This window comes from Hemicordylus capensis, chromosome 1, assembly GCF_027244095.1.
Source record: "Hemicordylus capensis ecotype Gifberg chromosome 1, rHemCap1.1.pri, whole genome shotgun sequence".
NCBI classification, from domain to species: Eukaryota; Metazoa; Chordata; class Lepidosauria; order Squamata; family Cordylidae; genus Hemicordylus; species Hemicordylus capensis.
In genome coordinates this window covers 360951914-360969895 of record NC_069657.1, presented here as the reverse complement: position 1 = coordinate 360969895, position 17982 = coordinate 360951914, and the positions used below count along the sequence as shown (strand labels likewise).

General features: G+C 44.8%; 1 protein-coding gene across 1 annotated transcript in view; it reads right to left on the bottom strand.

Moving 5' to 3' along the window:
* PPP1R14C (protein phosphatase 1 regulatory inhibitor subunit 14C) overlaps nucleotides 1-14778 on the bottom strand; it is a 77130-nt gene extending 62352 nt beyond the window's left edge. The window contains exon 1 of the mRNA XM_053292380.1: nucleotides 14235-14778. Coding sequence (XP_053148355.1) covers nucleotides 14235-14507 — 273 coding nt within the window. The 5' untranslated portion in view covers nucleotides 14508-14778. The remainder of the gene's footprint in view (nucleotides 1-14234) is intronic.
* Between the last annotated feature and the right edge of the window lie 3204 nt (nucleotides 14779-17982).

The window sequence follows — 17982 nt, the reverse complement described above, 5'->3', positions numbered from 1 at the left end:
TGTGCAGGCTAAGCAAACAGTGCAACTGTGCACCACCACAATGCACCAGAAACGGGTAGCACAGATGCTTATGACAGCATCTTGCTTGTTCACAACACTAAGCAACACATACAGATGTGTTTTAGTACATATCAAGTCCCACACAGATAAGCGAATGGATTGGGCACGTCAACAGTACAGGTAAACCTGCCCTAAAATGCTACAAAGAGACCTGCGAGTTTATGCAGCCTCTGATCCAGAACTGTAAGTAACCATGACAACCAGCTCAATTCTGAAGTGCACAGCACAGAGTCAGAAGGCAGCATTCACTGAAGCAGGTGTAGACAAATATAAATATTCATACATCAGCCACTTGCCAGCATGAATGAAGTTCTAGGGTACAGAGAAATACTCCAAACCAAGTTTTGCAGTCTCCACAAAATAATGACACTGAAGTGTATAAACTTATCACCTGACTATATAGGCTGTCTTGCTAATGACCAGCCCTGTTAATAGACAACACTTGAGGGAACACAGGTATACTCCTTTTACACCTTAAGTTTTTGCCTGGGAGCCCCACTGGTCTCAATGGAACTTGCTTCTAAATAAGTGTCCTTGAGATTTTTGGCTTACTTTCTGAAGGGTTGTGAGATTTCCACATCTGTGACCTCCTCTAATAAATTGTGTTTACAAAAACTAGATTCAGACTGCATGGGAGGTGGTCCTAAGTGACCCCCAAATGTTGATTCAAGATGACAGCCAAAGCATAAATAACTGAAATGTATTTATTTATTTCCATGTTTAGATTTCATTACTGCTGTGTGTTCTGTTATACCAAGCAAAGTTTCAGAAATAAGTAACCTGTACAGTTGGCAGCAAGTAACACATCAAAAACGTAGTTATTAGGGCTGAGCACTAAACCAGATTGATAATCTGGCTCAATTAGATGTGCAAGCCCTATTGGACAATTTTTTCATTAGACTGGATCTAATGAAAAAATTGCCTAGTCCAATCTGATGCAAGGGTGTTCAATACACCCTGTATCTGATGGCAGTGTGGTCGACTCTCCTCCTCAATTTCGAAATTTGCTCCGTAGGCAACAGCAGTGGGATTTTACAACTCCAATTTCCTGCCCAGCTGCCAACCCATCATGCCCTGAGGAAAGACACAAAAACACAGGGGTTGCCATCCTCCCACCGTGATGCATCTAGAAAGAACACACTGTACGTATCAACCACACATGGAGGGTACATCAGTGCCACAACCAATTCAGAGTGCTAGATCAGTGCTCCAGTTGCCACATATACATGAACAGGGTGTGCAGATCCACTGCCAGTTCAAATGGAAAAAGAGCTGTGCAGTCAACAAAGTTTGCTTCCCCAGACTATAAAGAACAGAGATTTTAGAGAAAGGCACTTGCTTTACTATGAAAGTGTCACAGACTCCAAGTTGTGAGCTACCTTAGGAATGCATGCAGTGAGAGTTTGGACACATCCCCAAGAGAAAACAGAGACTGGGGTGGGGTGGTCAAATTTTTCTTAATCATCAGGAACGCTCATAAGAAAAATTCCATGGATGAATTCCATGAATTTAAGTTGTACGTATTTCTCAAGGCTCCCTATACATAGGGAAATAGCCCAATGTGGATAACTAGGCTAGAAGCTAGTTTTTAACATGCAGGGAGGTGTGCACGTATTTTTTTAACATGGGAAAGCATACAAAGATTCTATCCCCCTTACTGCAGCAAAGAGACACAAATAAAAGTCTAACATACTCACGTGCGCGCACACACACACGCACACACACATATATCTCCCCCTGTTCTTACACACAAAGAACCACCAATGAGAATTAGGAGCAATTTCTGTGTTTTTTAAAGTGAGAAGTTGTGGATGTTTTCTACTCTGGTAGAGGGTAGGTCAGACAGCAACAGAACAAGCAGCAAGCGTTTCTGGAGAAAGTCTGTATATGAACTGTAGTTGGAGCACATTTTGGGAAATTTGAAGGGGAACTTTAAGGGGTTGTCCCAATAACCCCCTGTGTGGCATCAGCATGCACGTGGCATCCGTAGGTGGCAAATGGTACCTGTGCAGATGCCATGTGCATGCCAAAGCCACGCAGGGGTGGTGGTGGTATTGGGATGCACGCCACCCCAGCAGGAAGCTGAATGGGGCAGTGGAGATCAAGTAAGGACTTGCTCTCCTTTTTCTTAAAGTTTCCTTTCGAATTTCCCAAAATGTGCTCAAATCACAGTTCATGAACATCCCTATTCTGTAGTTTCTCAGTGCAGCTGCATCCCAGTGTAGTCCATTGACATGGGGGAGTCGGTTTGCAAGTCCCTGATAGCCAAAAACCAGCTGTCTCCAACTGCAGGTGAAATGATGTGGGGGGGGGGAGAAGAGGTTCCTAGCTTGGAGAGTACATAAGAGATTAAAGATGTAAAAAATCATGGTGGAATTGTAGCACAGAGCCTGCTCTAATGGACAACTGTAGCCATTCATTTATACTTTATGCAAAACAGCACAGTCTCATAGAAACAAACAGGTTTTAAGCAGATGTAGAACTTTCAAATATTAATCATCTGTTAAGTAGTGACAGCTTCTTGAAGACTGAAGTATGCAGTCAATTTATAGGGGAGAGGAGAGGGATCTCATAGTAATCCATAGCAGCAATCTAGGGGAATTTGTTCAACATGAAGCAACACTTTAAGATTGTTTCACAGGAGGACTACAACAAGATTGCCTATTTTAGCTTCAAGTTGTTTACATAGCTTTCTACATGGCAGATGTCCAACTCCAATTGATAGATATGCCTTCATTCGACTACAATCTTTTGCCACAGAAATAATCTTCAAGGGTTGTTCCAACTGGGAAAAGGAAAGGAAACAAGTTCATTTTGCCTTGTCTGATCATACAATTGCTGTCACATTTGCAAACATGGCAATTACCAAATCTAGATATTTTGGTATCATTAAAAACCGCTCACAGGCTTCCATCACAATCTAGCATAAGAAACAGGACAAACAGAACTCAGAACATATAAGACCCTATAGAGGGCTGGTCTTGGGGTAGCAAGCATGTGATGTCCCCTTTCCCTTGGTTGCATTTGGATGGGTGACTACATGTGAGCACTGACTGCTGTAAGATGGCCCTTAGGGGATGGTGCCATAACTCAGTAGAAGAACAGCTGCTTTGTATGCCGAAAGCTCCAGATTCAATCCCTGACATCTCCAGGTAAGGATGAGAAAAACTCCTACCTGGAAACCTTGGAGAGCCACTGCCAGTCAGTATAGACAATACTGAGCTAGATAGATCAATGGTCTGACTCTGTATAAGGCAGCTTTCTATGTAGGTCAAGGGTGCAGTAATGCAGAACTGGCTTGATTGCCAATAGCTCCCACTGAGAACTATGAAACAAGGAAATGGGCTTTAATCCGGGACACTGCTGACAGTGCAGCAAAGCCTGACTCGTAAATTACCCCCAGACACTGAAGTAACAAGGTCTAAGCAACAGCCATAGCACTGTCATGCCTAGCCAAGGTCAGCACTTGCTCCTACCCAATGCCCCAAGTTCTGAAAAGGATCAGAGATGTGACAAGTACCATCCTACCTGCAACAGAGCAAAGAGGTATATTCTAAGACACCCTGCATCAACAGTACCGTGATACTCTTTTCTGTTCCCTGCAACTGTTGCAGAGGAAGGCACTGAAATGGAGGTGGGACTCCAATTTAGTAATGCCAATTAGTTTATATTATATTCTGGACAGTGGTAATATTTATCACCACCACCCCAAGAAGTAGTGGCCCACTGGCAGCAGGAGTGTACTGTTGGTGCCCCAACTAGCCTGTGAATGTATTCCACCATGATCCCCTGGCGGGCGAGCCAAGCAGCACAGTTGCTCAGGATGATGGATGGCCTCCTGCTGGCCAAGATTCCATTCAAACAGCTACAACCGATACTGCCTTATTGTGCATTAACCCCAGTCCCACACTATATACTCTATGGAGTGTACCGTGCTTGAATTTATTTTTCTTTTCAAACCAGTCTGTTCAGGATCCCTGGCACATGATTCCTATTCTGACCTTGTTTTAAGAACACAGATGGTATTTTACTACATTTGAGGCTTGACAAACATTGGCCTCATCCAACAATCTGATCTCAACATATACAGTATATGATTTCACTATTTTCCATTTTAAGTCATAATTAAAATTGCATTCATACTATCAGAGCTAGCCATCCTCAAATCACTTCCTCGTTTGATCGCATCCATTACTAAAAAAAGGCTAGAGGATTCCCTGAATAATGCATTATTTATGTTCTAAATATAGACATTTTCTGTCATCCACTCACGTCAGGTTTCAAGGTTTTTAAAGAGATACAACATAAAGAAAGCATTTAGATTTTATTAAACATTTTCCAAATACGTTCCATTCCCTGAACCAGGACAGATCAGATTCATGGATTTAAACACCACTTTGCTTGCAAGCTTTATTGCACACTACTTTACCTTGAATGAGGCCTGTTAACATTACAACTTCCAGGAGTCACACAGCCCACCAGCTGTGCTGTGACCTGCATATGTGATACTGCCCTATCAATTCTACAGATCATACATTTCACAAGCCTACTATAATCCCCTAAGATAAGTGATATGTACTGAGATTCAGGAGGGCAATGCTGCAAAAACAAGACTGGGAACTAACTTGCTCTCTCTAAGTCATGGCTTCCAAGAACAGAGCCGGAACTAAGGCATAATATCCCTCTATGGGATATTACTGCAGTGAGGCAACACCTGTGGCCAGAGCTAAAAAGCAGTCTAACCACTGCTCTAAGCCAAAAAGGTGCAGCTGACCACAAGCATCCTTCTTGCAGAAATAGACAACCTCTACTCATAACCCATTTCAGGAAGCTGCAAACCATGCCTTTAGAGCAGGGCTCCTCAACTTCAGCCCTCCTGCAGATGCTGGCCTACAACTCCCATAATCCCTGGCTAATTGCCACTGTGTCTGGGGATTATGGGAGTTGTAGTCCAAAAACAGCTGGGGGGGCCTAAGTTGAGCAAGCCTGCTTTAAAGAAACACTACCACTGACCTTTTATCAAGGAATGGAGGTGAGAATAGAGTGAGGATCAATTAGCACATGAGTCATGTATAATGAGAGCTACTTAAGATGCGTCTTCAAAACCTCTATAGAAAGCAATCACATGGGTTAGACTGACATGCTTATTTCTTATGGTAATGCCACTGGCCCTCACTTGACCACACTGGTGCCAAAGTTGTACTAGTTCTGTGACTGCACAATGACTTGCTACAAGTATTACTAGAGCAGTGTGGGGAACACCCATGCAAAAGCAGCTCCCTTACATTCAAGGTGCTAAATACACAAGCAAGGATCTATGGGAACTGTAGGAGCTAAGTATATCTAGCCAAGAATGCTAGTGAAACAAACTAATCACAGTTTTGCTTTCACTTGCAGTTCATGCTGCAATAATAATTTTGGCTGTGTGAATCAAAACCAACAGCTAATCCAGTGAATTCATAACTTGATTTATACTTTGGGTTATTGTATGCAGTTTAGCTTAGTTTTACCCCACCTGCAAAACCAATGAGTGTGGTGTGCACATACACACACACTTACTTCAATCGGTGTGCACGGACCATTATATATTAAAAAACAAATATTTATATACCACTTTTCAACAAAAGTTTCCAAAGCAGTTTACATAGAGAATAAATAAATAAAATGAATCCCCAAAGGGCTCACAATCGAAAATAAACTTAACACTCAAATTGTCTAGGAATAATCACTTTTTTAAAAAGTTGATTACAACATTAAAACTACTCAGTATTGATTACAACATTAGAACTACCCAGTATTGTATTGGTATCTATTCATTATGGTGCATTTTTACATAAAATTTGTATTTTTGAGAAATGACATTTTTTGTTCCACAGCACTACTCTTCACAATTCCCAAGATGCTTTGTGGGAAATCATAGCTAATAAGTTTTAGAACTAGTGCAGTACCACTAGAACTTGTACCATCTCATTTAACAGTGGTGCGGTAACATTTCTAGAGAAAGCAAGTGTAAAGGTATTATAGTTTGTAAGTTACAGTTATCAAATACTGGTAAAGAAATAGGGAGCATTCAGAGACTAACTGAAAAGAGCATAAGATTGTATAATATTGCATGGGCTTTCTTGGGTGACAACCCACTTCATCAGATGCTGGATTGGTACTGGAGAAACAGATCAATATTGGAGGCACTGATTTCGAACCATTTAAGAGACACACCTCATATTTTAAAATGATTGCCTCTTATGGACAGCAACACTATAAATGTAATGCTACCTTGGAAAGTCCTATCACCACTGCAACTAAATACTTATTGTTAGTAACCATGAAGTTAACAGCTGTCCCCTCTAAGTGTTTGTGCAAGGCTTGCATCCTCCTCATTCTTCCAAGGAGCTGGAGAATAGCTTTTTGGTCTGCACTCACCTGCATCTCCAACAACTTAAATAGCAAAGAAGATGGGGTGTGGGGAATGGCTCTCCCTCACACAAGCCAGATTTAAGAAGGTTCTAAAGTGCAGGGTCCACTAAGGATGCTAGCCAGGTGGGCTCAAGTCACACATAGGAGCCATTATCTCCTCTTCTCATTCATACTGCCAAATCAGTTCCTGATCCTGCATCTTCCTGATGTTCTTGGTGCCTAGAATTTTTTGCTGGCACCTGAATATTTAAGCAAAGGGAATTCAACACAATTAGGTAGATTATCCAGACCCCCACAGAAATAAGTACAGTACTAGGAAATCCATTTATACCTGTACAATCAAAAGATTTCTCTCTCACTGTAAAGCAGAAGCCTTTCAGAGTATCTCTCACACACACATCCCATCATAAAACAAGTACAGAGTAACAACAGCAGAAGAGGTTTTGCACATGCCTGATCTAGATAACATCGTTATGGCTCACAGACAATCCTTAGCATTTATCTAGTACTGTCTGAGTGCTCAAAGCATTTTATATATCTCCCTTCAAAGAAAACTGAAAGTACACAACTATTCCTTCAACATACCTCTGTATGAATTTTAGTTTTTATATTTCCATACCTAAACATCCTTCCACATGTATCAACATAATAAGCAGTACATGGCACAGCTGAAGAAAGGCAGGATGCTTTGGAGCATCCCACCAACCCACAAGTAGTCAAGTCCTCTATTAAAGTAAAGTTGTGCCCTTGAGTCAGTGTCAACTCCTAGCAACCACAGAGCCCTGTGGTTTTCTTTGGCGGAATACAGGAGGGGTTTACCATTGCCTCCTCCTGAGCAGTGAGAGATGATGCCTTTCAGCACCTTCCCATATCGCTGCTGCCCAATATAGGTGTATACCAGCGGGGATTCGAACCAGCAACCTCTTGCTTGGTAGGTAAGTCACTTCCCCGCTGTGCCATTAGGTGGCTCAAGTCCTCTGTGGTTGAACATAATGTGTAAATAGGGCTTTGGAGCAAGTGCTCAATATGCGTTGATTCTGGGATGCTACTTGTAAAACTGACAGCTTTCTCTGAGCAGCACAGACAGAAATGGGTACCATACAAGTTGTGTATTCATTGACATTTTTGTCTGTTCTGGCCAGAGAAAGCAGTTTCACAAGTAGCATCCCAAAAACAATGCATTTTGAGCACTCGCTCCAAAGCCCTATTTACACATTATGTTCAACACACACCCTGTGTACAGTGAATATACACAGTTACTCACATGTTCTGTTCAATGCATTTAGAACAGTACACTTTCTATTCATACCCTGCATTTGAGAGGGTTTGTACTCCGGTTCATTTTTTAAATGAATGCATGTACAGTCATTCACACAGATACCTGCACATATACACACCCCACGATGGCCCACTAGGGTATTCCCAATATTCTGCTTGTCACAGTGAGACTAACCGATATGGGATTACTCTATGCTTTCCTGGAATCTACCCTCAGTAAAGAGATTGCTCTGATCACAAATTTAGGAGCACGCTGCTCCTTCGAGTGGTAGACTGCCACCAGTTGAGGGCTGATCTAAAGCCGCTGATCAGGCTCAGCTATGACTTCATCAACCTAGAACTGTCTGGCTTGGGACTTACAGGCACTGTACAACTGAAATCCACACAATCTAGCTCTATTATTCTGTTTTGTTTTGTTTTTTAAATCCCAACAGTAGCGAAGGACCTTACAAAGCACATAGGGAAGAATTTTGCAAATAACCCTCTAGAACTTTTAAAAACCAGACTGAAGCCACTTCTAAGTATATGAAATTAAGTAAATAAGGGCTGCACACAGAATAAAGAACTGGGGAAGAGAGGGGAAATTGGGAGCAAAGAATACAAAAGAAAATACAAGAACATTAACTAACTAGCACTGAGTTTCATCTTAGTCTAGCAATAGGCAGGTTGTTGGCTAAGACAGCATTAATCTGTACAGCTTCTCCCTTTCTGGACACTAGAAGCCACTGGTGACTTGGTAACTTGGGTTACTCATGACTGGAGACAAAATGGTGGGGGAAGTGGGCCCCTATTTTATAGTGATTAAAGAGGTGGAAGGCTTTCCCACTCTTGAAGAGATAGACAGCTCTGGGATCCACTGGAAAGAATCTGATGCAACACTGGTCTTATGCCAATACAGGGTTGAGGTTTTCCCTCCAAAATGGAGGTTCCTCCCCCTTAATGGATCTGAATTTGCATGTCTAAAGGAAGGTCTGGTTTGAGCTGGTGGTCACCTATTGTGAAAAAGGGCTGAAGACTAGAGCTTGATGGCCCTGTCCCTTCGATGACAAAAAAGCAAGCACTGCCTTCATTCAGTAACAAAAACTAGAAATGTCCCCCATTCAGAGCACTTAGGGTGGATTGGAAGTGTAAGACATTATTGCACGCAGCTCGTCACAGAGACTGAACAAGAAATCGGATATTAGAAGCTTATTTGGGAGGCAATTGATGGCAGTTGAGAACTGCTAGCCTTAAATGGGGCTTAAGGGCCAAATTAGATATTACATGGAGTGGGCTAACCTGTGAAGACAGTCATTATCAATTAAGATTACTGTACAGTGAAAGGAAATCAGGCAGATTAGTTCTTACCAGAACTTATTTTCAAAGTGAAATGACTTGTAAGGCTGGAAATTTGAGAGGAGGAAAAGAGGAAGTGAGTAGAAGGTCAGCTTAACCCTTTTCCCTATAGCTACCATTCCACTCAACACAAGAACAGCCCTGCTCAATCAGACCCAAGACCTATATAGTCCAGTATCCTGTTTCACACCGTGGCCCACCAGATGCCTCTGAGGAGCCTACGGGCATGAGGGGAGGGCATGCCCTCTCTCTTGCGGTTGCTTCTCTGTAACTGGTATTTAGCGGCATCTTGCCTCAGAGACTGGAGGAGGCCTGTAGCCATCAGGCTAGTAGCCACTGATAGACCACTGAATTTATGGTCTAAGCCCCTTTTAAAGCTAGTGGCCATCACCACATCCTATGACTACAAATATTTATATACCGCTTTTCAACACATCCTGTGGCAATCCTCCTCTCAGTTGCTTTCCCATAACATAGAAGGAAAAACCAGATAGATAGATAGATAGATAGGCACAGAACCGGGGTCTGTCGGTCCAAAGGGGGGGGGTCTCTTTAAGGATGGGGGAGGGTGCTCTTACCCCTCCCGCTGCATTTCCCCCACCAGCGCTGCCTTTTAAAATGGTCAGGCGGGGCAGCAACATACCTCCTTGCCACCCCAGTGCCTCCTCACTGCCCCGGTGCCTCCTCAGACCAGAAGTGACAAGAAGTTGCCGCTGTACATGTGCATGTCGTGAAATGCACAAGCACGTTGCACCAGCGGGGGAAATGCAACAGGATTGAGTGCCCTACCCCGTCCTTAAAGCGACCCCCCCCTTCAAACTGGCCAAACCGCCGGCCTTTTGAACCTGTTCGGAGGTCCATAAAGGGCTTCCGAACCAGTTCCATGCACATCCCTAGAAGGGGATATGGGTATTCTTATATTTTCCCTGAAAGTGAGAAACATCTGGGATCTTAAAATTTTGAGCAGGGAAGGATTAAGTCATTGCTCCTCCCATTGCTCTTTGCAAGCTTGCAGCTTCCCACATCTTTTCTTTTAATGAAAAGATGTGTACATGCATCTCTGCAATGTCTACTTGGGTAGATATTGCAGGAGATGGAAGCCAACAAGACCCACACACCAAATGAATTCAGGAAGTAGCTTGGGAATGGAAAAAATGAAGGGAAACAATTCCCGCCTCAAACCAGTTCCTGGGTTGCAGCCAGTGTGTGAAATGTGTCCTTCCTGGCCTCCGCAACTCCCTAAACCTGCCTTCAGCAGAAGATAAATCCCCACCCCCTTCTCTCAAGCACAGGTTGCAGAGGAGGCATGGAAAGCATTTCAGCTACCACCTGGCTTGGTAATAGTGGGTTTTCATCTTCCATCTACTACCCCAACTCTTATTTTGAAGGAGGAATATCAAGAAGGTCCATCCCCCACTCCTGGAGTTGTCTTTGAGAGGGTGAAAGGGTCCCCTCATTGCCTCCCACATGAACACAGGCTCCTAGAGTGGGGGAGGGACCTTGAGATTTCTTTCCACTTTCATCCTGTCCTCTGTTAGATCTCTGCAGTGCCCTCTTGGGGACAGATGGAGTCCTCTCCTTGGGTCCTATTTCTACTGTTGCTTCTCCAGATGAATATGGAAAGATCCAGTGGCTACAATGACAATAAGAGAAAAATGGGGAAGTAGGGTACAGAATGCTGCGTGAGCAGGCCAAGGAGTGAGAGAGCACAGGGGAGGGACGCAGAGAAGAGATGGAACTGCCCCTTCAACCCAGACCACCATAATTAAATTTCATGGTCTTTTTCCTAGTCCTTAAAAATCACACTTACAATGTATATTTGACATCCAGTCAAGAAGTTTATAGTGCAAGCACTGTATGGACTCCACACAAGTTCTTAAAGTCTTGCAAACCCCTGCTAACTGGGCACAGAGGCACCCTTTTAACATGGTGATTCTCTTTATTTAGCAGGGGGAGAGTAACTGGCCCTATTCACTCCCAGAACAGTACCTGCAGTTACTGTTGCTGAAATCTATCTTATGTTTCTTTTTAAATCGTGAGCCCTTTGGAAACGAAGCCATCTTATTTATTTATTATTTCTCTATGTAAACCACTTTGGAAACTTTTGTTGAAAAGCAGTATATAAATATTTGTTGTTGCAAAACATACAAACACAATAGGGGTGTTTATAGCATGCCCCAGGAGTTGCACAAGTATTGCACTGCATACTTCTAAGCATTAAACAGGAGGATCAACAGTTCAAGATCTAGGTTTACGCTGTAGATCAGGGCTGCCCAACTTTGGCCCTCCATTTCTTTTTCACTATAACTCCCATAATCCTCAGCCAGTGGCCAAAAATCAGGATAATGGAGGTTGCAGCCCAACATCTGCAGGAGATCCAAATTTGTGCAGCTGTGCTGCAGACATTTCCTGTCAAAGCTCTTGCCCCCAGCTCCTCTTCCAGTTATCAACAGGATACATACTACACTTGAACAATGGAGGCTACAGATTTCAAATGTTAGTAATAAGTTCAAAACTTTGCTTCAACACTGGTCGCTAATGGAGCCAGCCACCAGGCAGTTCGTCCTCTGCTGGCTCTCAAGTAGGCTATACATCTAGAAGTCACTAGAATGGGGAAAAGTAAAGTAGAGTGTGCTCTCGAGTCAGTATCAACTCCTGGTGACCACAGAGCCCTGTGATTTTCTTTGGTAGAATACAGGAGGGGTTTACCATTGCCATGTCCCGTGCAGTATGAGATGATGCCTTTCAGCATCTTCCTATACCGCTGCTGCCCAATATAGGTGTTAGCAGGGATTCAAACCGGCAACCTCTGGCTTGGTAGTCAAGCCATTTCCCCGCTGCACCATTAGGTGGGGCAATTCAAATCAGGACTGTGATACCAGAAGAAGGGAATTTAACCCTTCCCTGCCCATGTCATTTTCTTGATAGAAGTATTCCCCCCTCCCACACCAGCTGTTCTTTGCCCTGTGGGGCAAAACAGACAGGTACTCATATGGCACCTATGTAGTTTGTCCCTAAAGAGCACAGGCAGGGGCGTAACTACTATTAGGCAAGGGGAGGCATCTGCCTGGGGGCCCCCACACCTTGAGGGCCCCTCCAGAGGCAAGTCACATGACTATATATTGTGGTGTTTGTGTGTGTGTGTGTGTGTGTGTGTGTGTGTGTGTGTGTGTGTATCAGCGAGGGGCCCATTTAAAAATTTTGTCTCTGGGCCCACTCCAGCCTTGTTACGTCCCTGAGCACAGGGGCCAGTTTTCATCAGAAACACACAGTATTGGGGGGGGGGGTTGTTAAGCCCCACCTCCCAGGGTTGTGTTGCTAATTTGGACACACACACCCCAATTGCTGCTGTTCTGTTTTTAAATTTTTTTTAGAAAAAGATGCAAGAGATCCTATTCACCCAGCATCATGTCAAGTTACACCCTGACATCAGCTATTCAACAGCTGCCAGGACAGAATAATCCTGGGTTAAGGGCCTATATGAACAAAAGCCATTTCCCAACGTGTTTGAACAGAAAGCTACCATGAGAGGGAAAGTCAAAGGAGTTCATAAGAGCACATTTAAAACCTGCAGAAATCAGAGTATTTGTTTTTCCAATCACTCTTTTAAAAAAAAATGTGCAGGGCACTATTTGCTCACCAGAGGAACATCTGAATGGGTTCCTTTGGCTCAAGCACCAACTCATCAGCCTCCATTAAAGTTAATTCTTGCTTCCAGCATTGTAGCTATTCAGCAGTCACTGCTCTTTCAACAGGAGGATTCTGAGCACATTACAAAGTAAGCCAGATTCTCATTTAACGTATAGACGCACACACATTCCGCCTAAGCACACAAACAGAAAGAGCCACACAGCTTCTTTTTAAAAGAGACTGCCAAGACCACCATCACTAATATGAAAGCCCCTCTTCAAGGGCATTGATCTCTTTTCTTCAGGCAGTCAATTGGCTACGGACAAGATCAGGATTTAATACATGTACCGGTAATCACTCCCAGCCAAACCTACCTCCTTGTAGAGGCATCCAGTAACATAAGACCAGTTTCTGGACAAACTTAACAGAAACACACCAAGGTTACTATATTCTTCCAGTTGTGCACAGCATTATCAGAACAGGGAGACTCCACTTAACCCAAGGTTCACCACACATTTTAAAAATCCATTAAGTCTATTTGCAACCTAAACCTGTGATTTGTGATCACACAGAGAGATTACAGCCAGATAAATCAGCTCAGACAATGTCTATAATTGTCAACAGTATGTGGCATCAAAAGGTAAAGATTTTGAACCTAGGAAGAAACAGCAAATGAAACATTCATCACCCTCACATAAAGTCAGAGCTTCTCTGTAGGCAGCCGAACGATTTCAGCTAAGCTGCGGTGGGCAGAACCATAGTGTAATATGCATCACATGATACAGAGAAGAAACTGCATGTATGAACACTGAAGAACTCCCCCCCCCCACCCTATATCACAAAACATGCCAAGATCTTAAGGAGTGCCAACTTGCCTTTTAAAGGGTTTTTACAGGGCTAGGTAGAAATCCTATACACAGATACCCTCCTCTTTCTTTGAAAATAAAGGGGGAGGGTGGGGGAATAGAGAACGGGGCAAAGAATGGGGAAACCGAGCACTGGGAATGTCATTTGGAGGTGGCTTCTCTGTCTCTCTCTGTGTATGTCTCTCTCTCTCTCTCACACACACACAGTTAACCAAGGAGCTCTTCATATTCTTAAAGAGCAATTTAAAGCGACGAGCACTATTTAAAGAATTCAGTCTATGCAGACCGAGGATTGAGCACACGAAGAGCAGCAAGTACATTTACGAAGAACAAGACAAACCCCGGAAAACAATTAAAAGAAAGCGCGAGCTGGGTTGCTAGGAGCTCAGCCTATGCTCGAGTCTAGAAGATGCCTAAAATAGCGAGACGGAAATCTGAACGGCGAGTGTTTTGCATTTGCTCAGCGCTCGCTGGATAACTGTGCCGTGAGGGGTGTGGTGTGTGCCTCGACGGGCGGGCGGCTTCCCTTGTATTTCGGGCAAGGCTGTGCAATCGGACCCGGGCGAAGGGAGCCTGCTGCCGCCCGGAAGAAGCCAACTCTCTCCCCACCCCTCTTCAGAAGTCGGCCAGTGGCTACCGCGCGGCTACTACCTCGCAGCCGTAGAGCTGCCCGAGCTGCTCCACGATCCACTCCTCCAGCACCAGCCTTTTCCGAAGCTCTTTGCGATCGTATTTGACCGTCACTTTGCCCTGCTGATGGCGCCGCTGCTGCTGCTGGACTTGCACCACCGCTGCTGACGGGGCGACCGAATCCTCCCGGGACGAGCCGCCGCGAGGGCTCTGGAAAAAGACCCGGTTCCCTCCGCCTCCGGTGGCGGCGGCGGTGGCGGCTCCCGGCTCGCTGCCCCCGGTGGCCACCGACATGATGCACTTCGGTTCCCCTGGGCGGGGGGGATGCGCTCCTTCTCCGGGGCTCGCTGGCTGCGGGGAGCGCCGCCGGGACTCCCGCTGTGGCTACCGCCGGGTGCTCCCTATGCCCGCCACGCCGCCTGCGTGCAAGAGGAGCCGAGGCTAGAAGGCGCTCCCAGTGAGCCTCGCCTGCTGCACCTGCGGTTTGCAACCTCTCATTGCGCTCCGCTCGACGCCGGCTCAGCTGGAGAGGAGGGGCGGGGCCTCGAGCCGCCTGCACACGGGGCGGGGACAGCGCCTTCCAGACCGCGCCGAATGGCTGCGGCGTGGTAGCCGCCGAAGCGGGAGACGCCCCCTCGCGCTCTCCACAAATGTGTGTGGTGGGGTCGCTGCCAACCATTTTCCTTGGCAGACTCCTAGGCTTCAGTTTTCGACATGTTACATTGGGCTGAAGGCGTCTTTACCAACCTGCGGCGGCATACTTGAGAATAACCGTGCATGCGATTGGGCTGTGAACTGTCTCGCAGAAGTCGGGATAGTTCACCCTAGAAAGCCTGTTCCCCAACAGTGGGGGAGTCCCAGTAACCCTTCAGCTGTTGAATTTCTGTCCTCATGCACCGGGAGTGGGGGGAGGTCGCTGTCACGTGTCTACCCTAAGAGGGCTCTTGTTCTTTTAAGACTTTTGTTTATCTACTTAGGAGTAAGACCCACTGAAAGAAAATGTGACTTCCTTCGAAATAAACATTGCTTGGACCGGATTGCATGAGTTACATGGAAGGAACAAGTTTATTAAGAGCACCTTTTCCTATCAAAGCGCTACAGGGAATGAATTTCCCCTTCTATGCAATCGTAAAAGGTGCAGGCCTAACCCTGACCACCCTACTAAGCAGGCAAGTTTCTTTACTGGAAATAAAACTAATAAAAGAATGCACTTGAACACACACAAAGTGTTATCTCACCTCTGGGGAAACCACCATCAGGCACCACACAAAAGCATTCAGAACCACTATGGTGCAGTTAATGGGAATAATGCTGGGCTTAGAGGAACCCCATTTCAATTATCTGATCAGCTGGAGGGGTGGAATTCAGGGTGGACCCAGGTAAGCTTGCTTACTTATTTGTAAAGGTACTTTTAAATAATAATTAAAAACTACCCGTTTTATAGATGCTTCCCTCATATACACACAAAGAAAACCAGATAGATTTGACTTAAGGTTTATTCAACTCAATTTTCTCCTTCTCCTTTCTGACTCCATCCCCACCCACCCACCCCCCACTCCAAAGGCTCCCTACTGGGACAAACATCCAAACCACAAAACACAGAAGACAGCTAGATAGAATACAACACTACCCAATTACATTGGGGTGTCATTACTTAATCTTTTGCTTATGTTAGAAAAATTATTTTAATTATATTAAGCACACGCCTGAACATGTGTTGACATAGAAAACCACACACACACACACCACCCCGTTTCCTTTCTTTCTTTGCTTTGAGAATTTTTTTCTTTGACAGCAGAAATTTTTTAAAATTATTTTATTATTACTGATATAATTTTAGTTATAACATTTGTTCCCAGAAGCTAGAAGGAATGTTATGTAATAGACCTGTGAATCAATAAGTCATTTCTCATCAGCTTGCCTCACTGTAGATCTTCCCTGTTCCCAGCAGCCATCCTGTCTTGGGGGCTGGAGAAGCCATTGGAGGTCCCAAGGACTTGGTGGAAGACTTAGGCACAGGGAAGTTTGCTTCTCTTTTAGTCCCTTCTGGTAAGCTTTAGGGAACTGGATCAAAAGATGTTTGTTCCGAGGAGGGAGGCTTGCTACTTTTCTCAGACTTGATTTTTACCCGCAATAGGTAAAACAGCAGAGCACTAAGGAATGAGCACACACTCCAGTTACAGAGTAGGTAGCAGAGGATGGTTTGGATATTGCAGCTATTTAGAGAAAACACATGGAGATCCTTGTGTGACTAAACACTAAACATGTATTGGTTAAATACACTTAGACAGGAAAGACCTATATCTAATCTAAAGGACTACATGGTGGATAGGTAAGAAGAGAGAGAGAGAGATGTTTCCATCTGCTCTCTAGGAGGAAAGGAAGGATTGTGACTCAGCACAGGAAGTGCTGCAGAGTCAGTTCAGGGGTCATAGAGTAGGGACAGTTAGGGAGACCCTTACTCACTGTCTCTACTCCCAATGCCCCTAGTGGTCATTAGGACAGTTGGTGCAAAAGGTCGATGCACTGGAAGTTCATCTCCAACAGGACTCCCATTTTGTACAGTCACAAAGTCCCAGACTGGATACCTGACCCAGGGAGAAGCCTGCCACACTGCTTCCCCACACAGGAGAGGAGAGCTGGTCTTGTGGTAGCAAGCATGACTTGTCCCCTTAGCTAAGCAGGGTCCACCCTGGTTGCATATGAATGGGAGACTAAACATATGAGCACTGTAAGAAATTCCCCTCAGGGGATGGAGCCGCTCTGGGAAGAGCAGAAGGTTCCAAGTTTCCTCCCTGGCTTCTCCAAGATAGGGCTGAGAGAGATTCCTCCCTGCAATCTTGGAGAAGCTGCTGCCAGTCAGTGTAGACAATACTGAGCTAGATGGACGTATGGTCTGATTCAGTATATGGCAGCTTCCTGTGTCCCTATGCTCAGCTGATAAGACCAGCCTGGCTAAGGACTAGATTACACATTTTAAAAAACATTCCCTTTTGTTTACCTAGTGTTTTAATCTTCCACTTTAGCACACTAATAAATCATTTGTTTGCTTTTTAAATCACTCCCGGCTTCATTATTGTTAGAGGACCATTGTACTTGAGTGTGCTAGCATTTCTGCAGGGTGGAGCAAAACTTGTAGGTATGGATGTGCACCAACAGGTTCGGCATTATATTCCTAGAGCACCGAGCCAGTTCAGAAACCCCGTGTTCGAATCAGTTCGAATGCAGGGGGGGGTCACTTTAAGGTACAGGAAAGGTGCCCTTACCTCCCCCACCGCACTTCCCGCTCTGGCGCTGCTTCAAAAAACCACTGACACGGGCAGCTGTATACCCTCTTGCCACCCTTGTCAGTGTAAAACTGGAAGTGGCATGCGTGCATGTTCACATCTGTGCCTTAAAGCAACCCACCCGCCTTCCAGGTGTGTACACCCCTACTTGTAGGCAAGACCTGATGGGTGTCTAGCGGAGGTAGGAACAGACAATCCCCCCACCCCCTGATTGAGAAATTCCCATTGAACTCAATGGGGCTTACTCTCAGGTAAGTGGGTAGAGGATTGCAGCTTTCCAGCTCTCCACCAAAAAAGTCATGTAGGCAACCATGGTCTCAGTAAAATATTCAGGCAATAACATGAAAAATTCAGGCAGATTCTCTAGGCCCTATCAAGTCTGTTCTGGGTTTCTACTGATGTGGGGTGATGAATTTCCTTCTAAATATATTATTCCAGCATCACATTGCTCCTTGCAAAATTAGATTTTGTGGTCTTCAAGC